This window comes from Leopardus geoffroyi, chromosome A1 (assembly GCF_018350155.1).
Source record: "Leopardus geoffroyi isolate Oge1 chromosome A1, O.geoffroyi_Oge1_pat1.0, whole genome shotgun sequence".
Lineage (NCBI taxonomy): Eukaryota > Metazoa > Chordata > Mammalia > Carnivora > Felidae > Leopardus > Leopardus geoffroyi.
The window spans coordinates 49,974,925-49,991,224 of record NC_059326.1 but is presented as its reverse complement, the minus strand read 5'-3'; the positions used below and the strand labels follow the sequence as shown (position 1 = coordinate 49,991,224).

Below are 16,300 nucleotides of genomic sequence, written 5' to 3'. Positions count from 1 at the left end.
AGGTTTAATAAGAAATATATTGAATTAAAAGACTCTTGGTAGAATGTACTCAACACCTATGAGTTTCTTTAAGTCACATGCTTTCCAAAGTCTGAGGCCACAGAAACCAATGGACTCTTCTATAGCATACCTATTCTTTATCTGATTCTACACTTTTAATAAAGTTCACTCAAGTACTCCAAACTACTTCCCTCTCTGTTCTCCACTTTCTCCAAAATCCTTAGTCTATGCCCTTCTCTATAATCAATTTGATCTAGAAACCAGAAAGAATTAAAACTGACCCACAAGTCCAGGGAAGGAACTGTGTCTTAATCATCTTTTTAATCCCATCGCCTAGCACTGTACCTGGCTAACCCAAAGACACTCAAGTTTTATTTGTTGAACTGAAGATCACATCCCTATTTTAACAGATAATCTTGCCATCTGTATGTCTATGGATGTCCATTAAGCTATGTTTATCATGAATATTTAAAACATATTCATTTGGTGGCTCAGTCGGTTGAGTGTCCAACTTCTGCTCAGGTCATGATCTCATGGTTCATGAGTTCGAGCCCCGCATCAGGCTCGCTGCTGTCAGCTCGAGCAGGCTTCGGATTCTCTGTCCCCCTCTCTCTCTCTCAAAATGTAAATAAATATTTTTTAAAAATTTAAAATATATTCATTTGTATTTGTGTCATGTTAAATAAGGAGGAAAGATACATTTGGCTTCTAATCAAAAACCAGGCATTCATTTAATCAACACAGAACACTGCCTGCCCAGTCTATAGCCATACCACCCTGAAGGTGCCCTGGTCTCCTCTGAGCTTAGAAGCTAGGGAGGGTTGAGCCTGGTTAGAACTTGGATAGGAGGATATTATCTGCCTAGGATTGAAAGCTCTAAAGGGAAAAGAATCATAAATCCTGATAAGAGGATTTAAATTTGTTAATTTTATACACCCCAAAAAGTCATACTGTCATAAAATTATAAAACAGCATGGTACACGTAACAGAGAAACCCATCTGTGCTGCAAACTGGAAGTAACAGTGAAACATTTTAGGGACAGTCTTACTCCAGGTCAGCCAAAGCTATTAAGGATGAAAAATACTAAGATCCAAGGCAGCCACTGTAGAAAGAATGATTAGTAACTGAGGAATGAATGACTACATTAACATAAAAATGGCTACATTTTAACTGGAATCACACTTAAATTTTTACTCATACTGCTAATCTCAAAGAGATTGACATAAAAAGGCCAATCAATATCTATCAAGTACATTTGTTGCACCCTCTGATTCCGGATTGCTGTAAGATTCACAGAGGAAGTCATCTATGAATGAAAAAACAAAAATTTGCAGCTATTAATAGTAACTACCTCTGGGAAGTGGAGAAAGGGTGGGGAAGAAGGTCTTCAACTTTTACCTCTCTCTTTTTTGTTTTTTTAATCATGAAGCTGTCCTACTTTGATAATTAAACAAACGCATCTGTGTTTAAAATTATCCTATGTAAATAGAGAATGATTGGAAGGAAATTCTCTAAAATATTGACTGCTTAAAAATACATACATACATACATACATAAAAATATTGACTGCAGTTAGCTTGGGTGATGTGAACTCAACTTCTTATTTTCCAGTTTTAAAAAATGTGTTATTTTTATAATAGTTATATGTAGTTTGTAAGTTATAAAAATCTATAGAACTGATACACATGTTTTAGTTAAATTTACAAAACTGGGAGAAAAACTCAAAGTAATGACCTTAAAACTATTCCAAAAAAATTTCTCCAGACTACCCACAGAGTATTCTGTATAAGCATTTCCAAAGCCATCTCTACACAATAGAAGCATGCAGTTTGCATCAAGCAGGATAAAAGGACTTACAACCTAATACCAATCTGGCCTTTCTAAACATTGGGTAATAACAAAATTCTGACCGATTAGCCCACTAAATTTTCACAATGCCACTGTAATTTTGGCCAATCAAGAAAAATGAGTAATTTAGGATATGTGCCCTTAAAATATGAGGCAACTTTTTTTTTTTAATTCTATGGTCCAATGATAAATTTTTCCACCAAATAAACACCATTTAAAATTATTTGTAAATATTTTTAAAAAGTATCATGTATCAGAAAGCATGCTAGAATCTTTAATATACTTCACCTTTACTGCAAGGAGCAAGGTAGCTTTTATTAGATCCTTTTACCAATGAGAAAAGGAGTCTGGGAGATTATAGCATTGTTCAAATTCACATGGCCAGAACCCACGCGCAAAGCTCCAGGCTGCTCTCATCCCTATTTACTTTTCTTTCACTGAAGTATCTTCTTTCAACGTTTATTTATTTTTGGGACAGAGAGAGACAGAGCATGAACGGGGGAGGGGCAGAGAGAGAGGGAGACACAGAATCGGAAACAGGCTCCAGGCTCTGAGCCATCAGCCCAGAGCCTGACGCGGGGCTCGAACTCACGGACCGCGAGATCGTGACCTGGCTGATGTCGGACGCTTAACCGACTGCGCCACCCAGGCGCCCCTTAAGTATCTTCTTTTATACGGTGTTCTCTAACTTTAGCCACAATGAACAAAGAGTCTATAACCGCCTCTTCCCTCCAGGTCTTTGCACACAAACTAGACTTCTCTACCTGAAAAACTGTTACCCTCTGCCCCTAACTTACAATGAATTCTTCCTCCTTTTTTAGATGACAGTCAAATAACAAAAACTCTGATTTTGTAAATTTAAGAAAACAGAAAAATAACATTCACTTTCCTTTCAAATTTGTTTTAAGCCACTTTTTCTGGTCTTTAATGGCATGCTCAGGGCAGTGACAGACTCCACTTTATTACTCATTTGTTAATGATTTAGATTGTAACAGAAATTATGCTTATTTAGTACTTGATATTACTACTAATAAATATATATAAGCAGTAATTGCTAGAAGAAGTAGAGAGTAACTAGAAGTTAAATGAGAATAATTTTTTTTTATCGCCTAACTGATTTTATTCCGGGTAAGTCCTACCTGTAACATGATAAAATATCCTTAGAATGGATTGACAACACATTAATCAACAAGAAAAATCACTGCTTACCACATCTACTGAGACACATGGTTACTAGTTAATGTCTAACAGTTAATAATGATCTCTATATAATATGTCAATCATTTTCCTACAAACTAGGCATCATTAGAACATAAAACTAAGAGTGTAATAACGTATGCAACTACCAAATTGGAACAAGTAAAATACCTAAGATTCCATTAAGTTGAAGAAATAGAGAGTGTGGGGATGGATATTGTTTGGGTTTATCTGTGGCTTAATTTAGTCTCCAAATTCTAAGTCAGTTATCAAATTTCTGTTCATTTTCTAGTCTGTTTTGTCACTAACATATAAAGAATTAAAACCAACCACAAAAATTTTGGTTAAAACCAATCACTTCTAAAATATTTGCACATTCTGCCCTAAAATCACATTACTTCTTTAATAAATTTAAAACAAACTGAACCCTGCCAAAACAAGCCAGAAATAGTGTCAAATCATACACTAAATAACATCTTTTTCCCTGTTTATGCCACCTCAGACTGGCCTCCTGTCACCAACTAACCTATTATGTTTCTCCTGATGGTTTTGATCACAGTGCCCTATTAATTTTTTTCATTGCACTTAAAACAATTGCTAATTGTTTGCTTACTTGTTTATTGTCTATCTTCCCACTGAAAAGCAGAAAACCATGAATATTTTAATCACCAAAGAATAACCAGCTCCTTCTCAGATACCTGGCATTAGAAAAGGTGCTCCGCAAATATCATTTAATCTGTGTGAATAAGTAAATGTGCATGTGTGTTTGTTTGTGTCTCTTTAAAGTGAATGTGTTTTATAGTTAATATTAAGATTACCTAGGAACAAGGTCCATTGGCAGCTGGATCACAATATGTATGTTTCCAGTTAAATAAATTTATATCTTATTAACAAATAATATCACCAAAAATAGTTTTGTCTCTTGATATGGCTAATTACATTGATTGACTTTTGAATGGTGAACCCAGCTGTGCGATCCCTGGGTAAACTGCTCTTAGTCATGAAATAGTATTCTTTTTATACATTGCTACACTCAATTTGCTAATATTTTGCTAAAGATTTTTAGATCCCATGAAGGATACTGGTCTGCAGTTACTCTTATTATGGCTTGTCTGGTAATGCTGGCCATAAAATGAATTGGTAAGTGTCCCTCCTCTTCTATGTTTATATAGAATTGGTATTATTTCTTAAAAGAGTATCTCAAGGGATGCAGAAAAGCCATTTAAGAAAATTAAACATGGATTCATGATAAAAACTCTCAGTAAACTAGGAAAAGAAAGAAACTTCTTTATCTGACAAAAAGCATTTACCGAAGCCCTACAATTAACATATTTAATGATGAAAGATCAAATGTTTTCCACCGAAGGCGGAAAACTTTGTATTAAAGGTCCCAACGAATGCAAAAAAGAAAAAGAAATAAAAAGCACACAGATTGAAAAGGAAGAAGTAAAAAACAGTCTATTCACACAGAATATGATCGTCTATATACAAAAATCCCAAAACATCGACAAAAAAGCCACCAGAATAAGCGCATTTGTCAGGGTAGTAGGATACAAGCCATCATATAAAAATCAACTATATTTCTACACATAGCAATGGACAATTAGAAGTTGTAATTTTAAAACAGTGTCATTTACAATAGTAACAAATATTTAGGTATAAATCTAACAAAATACATGCAAGAACTATACGCTGAAACTACAAAACACTGTTGAGTGAAATCAAAGACCTAAGCAAATGATGAGATATACTATCTTAATGGAATACAAGACTCAATATTGTTAAGATGTTAATTTTCCCCAAACTAAATCTATATATTTAGACACATTTACCATCAAAACCATGATTTTTTTGTACAACTTGACAAGTCGATTCTAAAATTTATATGGGAAGGCAAAGTAACTAAAACAATTTCAAAAATGAACAAAGTGGGAGGATTCATACTATTTGATTTCAAGATTTACTACAAAACTACAATAATCAAAACAATGTGGTATCGGGAAAAGAACAGACACAAAGATCAATGGAAAAGAACCAAGTTCAGATATATGGTAAATTGATTTTTCACAAAGGTATAAAAATAGCTTTGGATTAGGTCTCCCCTATGGACTAAATCAGAAGGTGCAAATGATTTCTTCAGCCTAAAGATTTTTCTCTCTTTACAAAGGGATGAAACTACTTTAAGGAAAAAATGAACAGCAAATTTCAAAAGGGGGAAACAAAAGAAAATTAACATACATATAGAGAGTGCCATCTAAAGGACAATATAAAAGATATATGCAGGGTTTTAAGTTTTGTACATCTCAGGGTTACTAAAGAGACAAGAGTTCCAGAGTCATTTCAAAAACATAAAATAAACTGCATAAGATGAAAGATTTACTGTCAACATTAAGATAAAGAGTTTCTATCTACTTTCTGTATACAAGGAATTTTTCTACAAGCTTTGAAAACCAAAAATCAAGTATGTGATGAATCATTATTCCTTGATGATGAAAAGGAAAATTATGGGGGGGGGGGGGGGGAACGTACATCAGATGACAAGCTAAAAGGGCCATAAAAAGTAAATGAGCTGATAAGAATTTAAAACAGGTTAAGATAAAATACACCTGAGCAAATCAAAAGTTTATACCTGGTAGCACAATAACTTTTAATGGAGTGGCTGGGAGATGTTCTCGTTTCCCACCCCAAACTTGAACCTTCAATACCCAGACGAACTTGAAGTGTTTGTAGGTGGGCCAAGAATGGCGTGGGAACTATTATACTGAGCTTTCTATGGTATAGAAACAACTAAATTCCAGTTTTAAGGGACTGGAAGAGAAAGGGGGCGTGGCGGGGAAGAGAAGTGACTTGATGGAGCAAGAGAAGATGATTGGAAGATGATTTCATAGTGCAGGCGGTGGATGAAATTACAAGGACTGGGTGGGCGAGTTTTCAAAGCTTGGAGTCAGGTAGTGTAGACAAATTAGTCACCCAGAAGGTACAGGAGTTGGGAAATTATGGAATTGGCACTAGCAGGAGGCAAAACGAAGAGGGAAGAGAAATAGGAATACAGGGTCAATGTGCCACAAGCCTCAGACCCAGACCCCAGGATGACAGGGGAATGGCCCCAGAGGAAGGGCTGAAACAGCCGGGAGCATCTCCAGGAATTAGGTGGTAGGGATACGGCCGTAAAGGGGGCACACCCGTATGAAGCAGAGCAAGAGGGGCCCTCACTGAATCTAATTCCAGATTCCTAGGAAGATCAGAGGTGCAGGCAGGCAGGGAGGGCTCCGGGGTCCCCAGCGACAGACACCTCACTCACCTGGTTGGTGACCTGAAAACGGAACAGAGAACACAATTTATAGAAGCAAACTGCTCTGGACTAGCCGCGGCATCCCGCTTCCCTCCGCCCATGCCCGCGGCCTCAAGCCGAGATCCAAGCAGCGCACACCTCGGGATTGGCCTCCAGCGGCAGCCAACGCTGACCCTCCATGGCCGCTCCGCCCGGCCCCTCTCCAGCTCTGACAGCAGCAGCCGCCGCCGCTTCCGCCCCCGCGCGCTCTGACCTGGGACCGTCCAACCCTCCTCCACCCCCCCAGGGAGGGGTGCTGAAGAACGAAAAACAGCTTGACAAAACACTCTAGTGGTTTTCTCCTTCCCTGCAGAGCCACACTCAAGTCTTACATTTTAAATTAAGATACGATCTGATAAGAGAAGAGGAGCCACCTCCGTACTGAAAAAGGAAAAAGAATCTGAATCCACAGCTAGCTCCCCTCTCACTTGGACTGTTCCCATCCGAGCCTAGCGCTCGCGTGCTACGCCTGCGCCTTGCGCGGGCCTGGGACCTCATGCTCGCGGGCGCCCTCCCGTTCCTGCAGCTTCAGCTGGAGGCGCTAGGGGGCGCGCCACTGAGTCCTATTCTAAGAGCGAACAACGGGATTGCCATGCATCAGGAGGCCTGAAGGCCAGTGAATGCCCAGGAGTCAAGTCCCAAAAGCTCCTTTGCCACGGTGCAGAGGTGATATGTTAGACTTATCTGCTATTGCAGTGTGTGTGTGTGTGTGTGTGTGTGTGTGTGTGTGTGTGTGTGTGTGTGTGTCGGGGGGAGGGGAGAGGGGGGAGGGGGGTTGCTCTCTATATCCCTATTTAGTTATTTATGAAAAAAATGTCAAGCACCTATTATGAATCAGACACTGCACTCACCGAAGAGTAGAAGAGGTGGGCAGAAGAATGAAAAATCACAACGAAGTATGATACATATATGATAGTGGTAGCATGAGATGTAGAACTGAAGAGACGTGCAGCTAAAGAGGGGAGGTGTGTCCAGAGATTCCCTGCAAAAGGTGTAAAGCTGGAGAGGGCCCTTGAAATGTAATATGCACTCTACCCCAGGTCAAATCTCTGGAGTTATCATTGACAATTTCGGCTCACCAAAGGGATACCCTCTTAAAACGGTTTCTGTTTAATCTGTGCCTCGTTCTCCATCTCCATGGTTATTGCCTTAATTCTCTCATTTCACTCTTGCAATTTCCTACATTATTGACAAATTAAGTTTCTGCATATCTGATTATGCTCAGAAGAAGTGAAGTGTGCACTGTGGCTGCAGAGCCTGCAAGATTGAAGGACTTTGGTTGGAGGTGATGCTGGAGGGGTAAGGAGGGACAGTCCCATCAAGACATCTGGGCTTCACTCTGTAAACAGCAGGGAACCACTGAAGGCTTTTAAGCAGGATTTTCATAGCTCTCTTCCACCAGCCTGTAAATTCCATGAGGCTTGCAGGAGTGTCTTTTTAAATTCTTCACACTGTTTCCCAAAGCCTACCTCAGTGCCTGATACATAATAGATGCTCGATAAATGAGGAGTGAAGAGAATCATCAGATATGCAGAAACTTAATTTGTCAATAATGTAGGATATTTGCAAGGGTGAAATGATGAGAGAATTAAGGCAATAAACCACAGAGATGGAGAAGGAGGCACAAATTAAATAGAAACCATTTTAATAGGATATCCCTTTGGTGAGCCTAAATTGTCAATGATAACTCCAGAGATCTGACTTGGGGTAGAGTGCATTTACCACTCTGTTCCCAATAGAAGGCATTCAGGGAGAGGAGCTTTTACGAGTGAAAAAAAAAAAAAAAAAGGAATAATTTTATGGCGCTGAGTTTGCCTTTCTCGAAGAACTTCCAACTTTCCCACTCATATTCTGGCCACCGATGTTTGACCTCCAAGGAATTTCCAAAACTTTGATTCCTCTTTCTCCTTATCCATCTGACAGATTGCTGTTAAACCCCCCTAGAGTGAGTTGGTAAGTCTGAAATGTCCAGCTCATGATAAGCAGCTATAGTTGCATCATACTTGAGTTTTATGGCCAGGCTTTCAGTGGCATGCCAGGGCTGCTTTTCAAATGGCCTGCTGTTAGTGAATGGCCTTGCTCCAGAGCCCTGAGGTTCTTCCCTGTGATTCTCCTGTTAGGGTTACCTAAGACTCCACATACACCCTTACTCACCATGGACATCTCTAGTACCCCTGGATCTGCTGAGACATAGGGCCAAACAGCAAGGCAGCTGGCCTTTCCGCACAGACTTGCTGCAGAGCACTGTCTTGCTCAGGGACCCCCTCAAACCATCAGCCGTCCATGTTACCCAATAAATGTGTTATAGCTGTAATTTCCAGGGTCACATATGCTGCTCTCGAAAAGCCAAAGAGGCCCAATTACTCTGCCTCTTTTCCATTATAGGAGTTGCAAGATGAAATAAGTTACTCTTCACCTTAAAAAGGTTGTTCCTGTATGCCCCAAACTTTTAGACTCATAACAATTCTGCACTAGGGCCCTAATTTTTGTAGGGTTTAACTTCTACTCTCTGGCATGAATGTACCTATCATCATATTAAAGGGAAGTACTTTTCAGACTTGAATGTGCATACAAAAACATCTGGGGGTCTGAAATGCAGATTTGATTCAATACATCTGAGATGGATCTCAAGCTTAGGCATTATAGGCCCTATTTTTTTTTTTAACTCTCCCTTCATCTACCTCCTTTAAAATTTTTCCACTAAAGGACAAAGTAGCGTTGATCCCCATTATTCATGGATTCTGCACTTTGAATCTGCCTACCTGCTAACATTATTTGTGTCCCCCAAATTAATACTCCCACAGTTATTTGCAGACATGTGTAGTGGCAAAAAACTTGAGTTCCCAGCTGAGAGTGAACAGGCAATATTCTGCCTTCTTGTTTCAGGTCTCATCCCAGAAACAAGTGTCCTTTTTGCAGTCTATTTAGTGCCATATTTTTTTTTTGCATTTTTGCACTTTTTATTGATGATTTCAGTGTATATATGGCCCCAAGCATTGTGCAGACATTCTGTCTGATGTTCCCAAACACAAGAGGGCTGTGATGTGCCTTATACCAAAAATACATGTGTTAGATTTGTTCCTTCAGGCATGAGTTATGGTGCTGTCAGCCAGGAATTTGATGTTAATGATTCAACAATGTATATCAGGTGAGGTGTCTTTAAAAAGAAACACATAAAACAAGGTTATGTATCGATCTGTTGATGCAAATGTTATCAGAGGCTCACAGGAACCTAACCGATATTTCCCCTGGGAGCAGTGGTTCTGTATTTACTAAAGCAGTATTCATGGTGACTTTACAGACCATAACTACCACAAATAATGAAAATCAGGTGTGTTATTTCTCCACTCCTTGACACCTAGTTCAGCCATGTAACTTGTTTTAGTCAATAAAGTAGGGCAGAAATAATAGCGTGCCTGTTCCAAGTCTAGGCCTTAATGAGCTTGTATTTCTGCGTGTTGTCTTGCGTTTCTGCCACTGCCTTGAGAAGAATGTGCTTGGGCTAGCCTGCTGGTCCCAGAAACACAGCAAAAGACCCTTGGAGCACAGCGGAACCACCTCAGCTGAGCCCAGCCTAGACTGGCCAACCCACCACTAACCCTTGAGAAATGTAAGCTAAATAAATATTTGCTTGTAGTAGGACATTGGGAATTTGTGTGTGTTGGGGAAGGGGTAGTTTGTAAGAACAAACTAGCAGCAACTAATTACTATACCTGACAAAACTTTAAATAATCAAATTAAAAGGAATATAGGTAATTGATACACTTGCTCAAATTCTAATAGCCAAATAAAGATGTGTAGTTTTACCTCCAGAAATTTTTAAATGTATATGTTAATACAATTTAATTTGTTAGTAAACTGTCCATGTTAACTAAGTGAGATGTTATTATAGCAATGAAACAATAATATATATTCAGACTTAATTCAGGCTTTACTCCTCATAGAAACTTTGACCCTTCTCACGCATTTGTTTGATCCTCACTACAGTCTGACAAGCAGGCAGGTGAGAGAGAGAGAGATGTCACCATATTACAAACACAGTAGCTACCGCTTGGAGAGTTTAAATTGTTTCCCAAGGTTTCACAGGTGGCAGAATGGGACTTCAACCTATATTTCCTGCAGCCAGATCTAGAATTCTTTTCAAAGCCGGAAAGAGACAAGAGCAGTGAACATGCTGACAGTTAGAGAAGGGTACTCAGAAGATAGGCTGGGGATTGGAGGAGGCTACAAAGTATTGTTACAACAGCAGGTGCCAGAATTCCTCTGAACTGTCCATCCAGAAAAATTCCACACCACTGATGAACCACTTAGGTTGGAGACTGAGACCCAGGGACATCCAAGTTGGCAGGAAAACAAGCAACAGCATATCGTTACTACACGTCTCTTCCTGAGAGAAGAGTGTGAGGAGGGTTGGAGAAGGAAGGGGACAATGAGAGAGAGACAGAGGATGAGAAGGAGGGGGATAAAAAGAAAAAAAAAAGGAGGTAAGTGAGGAGCATGAGAGAGGAGTCTAAAAGAGAGAAAAATCCTAGAACTTAGTGCATTGTAAAATATCTCATTTTATTTTCATTGATCATGAATGAGTCTGGACATTTTTCAAGTTGTTTTTGGCTGTAATTTCACATCTTTTCATCCTTGAGCCATCCTAAAATTCTTTCTTAAAGCCCCTGTAGAATTTATTATGTATTCCAGTGTTTCCCAACCTTTCTCCCCACGTGATACAGATCAGCAATATCAAATAATCCATGCACTTTTATTGACTTTAACACTGACAGATTGATATCGATGGTTGTCAAAGAATATCAAGGTTTGTCACCATTTCTTACTTGACTAAACTCACTAATTCGTTTTCTCAGCCACTGATGAAAATTCAATAACTTCTACTCAAAAATAGCAGGGTGTTTCTGACAAAGTGATGTTTGATGTCTTAACAAAAGTTGTTGTTCTCAAAACCTGCTCTCTCATCCTTATAGGTTTCATTCTTATATTCTGAGCGATTTGGCAATTATTCCAACCTTAAACTGGAATAAGCTACCTTTTTGTTTTATCTACTCAAGGCCATCTACCTATTTTTAGGAACTGTAAATTATTGGGTTGTTTTGTAAGAAAACATGGATTTTTGGTCATTACTCCAATGAGCCATATTTGCCTTACTGATACCCATTGTTCTATTTCCATACCTAGTAACTTTTGTTAGGTCAAGTCAAAGCATAATCTTTCTAAAGACACTTTACATGGCAGTTAAATATAGTAAGTATACAGCCAACAATACCCATAACTCAGTAGAAGTGCTGATCAGCTGTGACCAAGTTCATGCATGCACTAACAAAAATAACTGGGTCACAGCTGCTGCCTGGCTACCTGTCACTATAAGAAGCCATCTGATGCAATGTGCATTGTGATTGCTGAGATGTCAAATGTGAAAACATAGGAATCTAACAATGGATAAAATGCAGCATTTGTATAACACCTGCCAATCAAATAAGGTTGTCCTCACAATGTTAACCAGCCCAGGGAATCTAGGCTCAGGGCCACCCAGTTTTCCCTAGAAAACTATGGGGATCAATTTCTCTGTACACCTGTAACTCATTTGTGGTGTACCACTATGACTACTCACTGTCTTATATTATTTATCTAAATAGGAATACATCTAGCTGTCTTTCTACTGTATGGATATGGATCCTGTCCTCACCTTCCTTGAACCTGCATCTCATTGCCAAACCACCATTGCAAAACATACACTTTTTGCAGTACTTAAGAACATATCCTAACCTTACGTTATTTGGCCTCATCTGCCTGTGGGACAGCTTAATAATTCTCCCCACTTGATCAGAAGTCATGACTACCATAATCTAGCCATGTGTCTATAAGCCAGGCACTTAACCTACTTAGGTCTTATTTTAAATAACAGACTCTATAAGGTCACTTTCAGCCAAAAGTTGAAACCTGTGTCTTGCAAGTTTCAGATAAATGTGCCAATTGGCCGGGTGAAATGAAAAAGGAATGTGGGGACAATGACACACTGTAACATCTAAAACGTATCTAAATGCATTCTTACTCAGTTTTTGATATAGTTTGTTTTGTTTTCCTTGTTTGGTTTTAAATATATGGGTAGGCCAGGTTGGCCGAAAGGCTAAGAATTTGCGTAATCTGCTTTAAACTCTAAAACCTCTATGAAGCTAGGATCAGTGATCATGGTTTATTCCCAATTCTGCATCTTTGCTTATGGTGACCATTGATGACTACTGCTATCTCCAACCTCCCACCCCCACCACAACACACACACACACACACACACACACACACACACACACACACACCATCACTCATATTCTTGAATATCCTGGAGAATAAGTAGAACATTCAGTTAGCACAAGGCAGCTGAGAAGGATTTCGGCACCTACTCTGGGAGTCCCTCTGGAGTTCTCTGAAATTAGATTGCAGACCGTAAATTAAAAGCAGAATTGGAAGTTTTCCCTATTAGCCAGGTGATGTTGCTTAACATTCTTGAACCTCAGTTTTTTCATCTTTAAAATGGAGATGATGCATGATATAGATAGCTTATGGGTTTCTTTTGAGGATTGAATAGCATGATGGTGATAATAGGAACCAATTATGTGCTTTACATATGTGATCTCATTTAACATTTAATAAAAACCGTGTAAGTCAAATATGAATAGCCTCGGTTTTACAGATTAGAAAGCTGTTGTTCAGGAAGGTCACCTTCCTGAAGTCACACAGCTGAGTGTGAGAAGACAGATTTAGATTCAGATTCAGGCCTATGTGACTCTACAGCCTCCAGCACTGTCATGGTTTCCTATTACTGCTGGAACAAATTTCCACAAACTCTGTGACTTGAAAAAACAGAAATTTGTTATCTCACGGTCTGAAGGTCAGAAGTCTAAAACGGGTCTCACTGGGCTAAAGTCAAGGTGTTAGCAGGCTCGACTCCTGGATGGGAGAACTCATTTTCATTCCTTTTCCAGCTTCAAGAATCTGCCTGCCTTCCTTGGCTCTTGGCCTCCACCACTGACACTTTCTCTCTGACTCTAACTCCTCTGTCACCATCTTCTACATATAAGGGCCATTGTGATTACACTGGGCCCACCTCAGTAATCCGGGAACATGTCCTTATTTTAAGATTCTCTGAGGAGCGCCTAGGTGGCTCAGTTGCTTAAGCATCCAACTTTGGTTCAGGTCACAGTCTCATAGTTCAGGGGTTCAAGCCCAACATTGGGCTCTGTCTGTGCTGGCAGCACGGAGCCTGCTTGGAATTCTCACTCTCCCCTCTCTTTCTGCCCCTCCCCCACTTGTGCTTTCTCTCTCTCAAAATAAATAAATTTTAAAAAATTCTTTTTAAAGATTCTCTGATTAGCAAACTTAATTCCATCTGTAAATTTAATGCTCCCTTGCTATGTAACACAGTATTTTCATAGATTCTGGGGATTTAGAAGTGAATATTTGTTAAATTAATTAAACATGGAGGCCATTAGACTAGGATGGCTCTGATGCTGTGGTGGCCTACGTAAGCAAACCAAAATCTGCACCTACAAATGCCTCAAGGTTATGGGATCAAAATACTAAGGGCAACCAAATCATAACTAGACAACTAGGCTTAAGCCACCGCCAATCAATATTTTCCTTACTTTGCTTCCACCATTTCTCTCTGAAATCTCTGTCTGAGCTCCCATCAGTGGAGTGTTCCTAACCAACTTCTGGTATGGCACTGCCCAATTGGAATCGATTTTTGCTCAAATAAACTCTTAAAAATTTTAATTGGCCTCAGTTTATCTTTTAACACATCTTTGGGGGCCCATTATTCTGCCTACCACATCCACTGACTGTGTAGAATAGTATAATACAGTATTAGTAAATGTATTTAGTGGCTATCTGTTGTTTTTGTTCCTTCAGTATCTTTTCATCCAAGTTTTGTGGCATTGTCCTCACCTGCACCTCCTAGGGTGCATCTTCTTATCCCTTTTGCTGCTAGTGACTCTGCCAATTATACAATTCTACCTCTTGTGGCCACAACAGGGGACATAGGGAAAGAATAGTATTGCATCACCCTAAACCCAGTATTCGTCCAAGGGTAAGCAGATGACCCAAACAAGCAAATTGGTCTCCTTTCTAAGAATTGAGATGGGAGAGCAGCTTTCTCTTTCCCTTTGGATTATAAACCACAGGTTATGACCTCAGAGATGCTAGAAGTCATGTGTCCATAGGCAGATATGGAGAAGCCTAAGAGAATGAAGCCAACAGACAAATTGAAGGTCAGATTACAGTTGAGAAACAGAGTTTGGTCCCTTTGCTATTCAAGTCTCATAATTCTATGAGATTCCTGCAGTTGGCTCTACCCTTACATTTCAGAGGCCATGCCTGTGAGACGATGATTTTGCTATTTTGCTCAGGCTAGTTTGAGCTGGGCTAATACCACTTGGCACACACACACACACACACACAAAAGCCCTAAAATAAAAGCTTAGATTGAAGTATTACTTGCTTCATGTGTGTCAATTATATTTTCTCCATTACACTGTAACCCTGTGAGGTCAGAGTTCATGCCATAGTTTTGTGGACATCCTCCTATAAATCGGTCAGTACTCATTTTGTTTGTTTGTTTGTTTAAGAGCTCAAAAAAAGGGGGGGCTGGGTGGCTCAGTTGGTTAAGCTTCTGCTTCCGGCTCAGGTCATGGTTTCATGGTACATGAGTTTGAGCCCTGTGTCGGGCTCTGTGCTAACAGGTCAGAGTATGGAGACTGCTTTGGATTTTGTGTCTCCCTCTCTCTCTGTTCCTCCCCTGCTTACACACACACACACACACACACACACTCTCTCTCTCTCTCTCTCTCTCTCAAAAATAAGTAAAATAATTTTTAAAAAAGAGTTCCAAAAAATGTTTTCTTATTTATGTCTTATTTACACATAATCACAAAAAATAAATATAAATAAAGCAGAAGTTATGCCTATACATCTTTAATTTTAGCATTTTTCTTGACTCTATTCATAAAATCTGTGTTTTTCAAGTCTGAAGCTTGCATACATTCTGATCTTTTATAAGATGGAGGTCTTAAAAATAAGCACTTGATCCTATGTGCTGATGAAGTGTCAAGAGCGCAAGAACAAGATTAACGATGGGCCAAGATTGGCCTGAACTCTACTGACATCTTACTCTTCCCAAATTTTATCAATAGATTTTTGAAAAGGGACACTTATGTCTAAAAAAAAACAAAACAAAAAAACATACAAAAAAAACTTTTTTGTGTGAAAAACACAAAAATTAACTTCTTTATATCATCTTTTCACCTTTTGGAAGCATTTTTATGTAATTAAGAAGTGTTTGAGTGTGTGTATGTGTGTATGTGTGTGCATGCGTGTGTGCAGGCATGCAGCCCTTCAAGGAGCATAATCTTGACATGGATCATAATCTGATGGCAACCAAGAACTTCAGAGAAATATTCCCTTACAAACAGAATTGATGCACATACCAGTGGGATGCATCACCAGTGTCCTATCTTTCCAGAGTTTCTTTCATAGGAAAGAAACCACTGGATTAATTCAGTGCTATGTTCCCAAGCCAGTTAGGACTTTTAATCATGTCCAATAACCTTGAGTCAGTGGCTGTTTGGCACAGATTCTCAGTGTTACATGCCAGGCACAATTCTAGGGGTTTACATGTGTTAACTAATGTAATTCTCCAACAATCCTATGACTGTTTGCAGTAGGCAGAATTTTAAAGATGCCCCTCCCCCTAAGAGTCCCCTCCCCTGGTTATTCAATCAGGCACTAATCTGGGTACTGCTCTGAAAGGATTGTATAGGTTATTTAAGGTTGTGGACCTTGAGATGTAGAGATTATCTTGGATTATCTGAGTATGCTCAGTCTAATCATTTGAGACCTTAAAGACAGAAGCTGCTCAAGCTGGA

At 39.3% G+C, this 16,300-nt stretch overlaps 1 protein-coding gene across 3 annotated transcripts in view; it reads right to left on the bottom strand.

The window, feature by feature from the left end:
• The window catches only part of UCHL3 (ubiquitin C-terminal hydrolase L3), a 100,113-nt gene that overhangs the window by 36,768 nt on the left and 47,045 nt on the right, over window positions 1–16,300 (bottom strand). The window contains exons 1-2 of one of the 3 annotated variants that reach the window (XM_045479401.1): window positions 6,477–6,603; window positions 6,348–6,359 (exon numbers count right to left, since the gene is read on the bottom strand). The exons of 1 other annotated variant lie outside the window; for it this stretch is intronic. In XM_045479401.1, coding sequence (XP_045335357.1) covers window positions 6,348–6,359; window positions 6,477–6,518 — 54 coding nt within the window. In that variant the 5' untranslated portion in view covers window positions 6,519–6,603. Of the gene's footprint in view, window positions 1–6,347; window positions 6,360–6,476; window positions 6,604–16,300 lie in introns of those variants that run through there. One more of the 3 variants, XM_045479410.1, reaches the window with a different exon arrangement.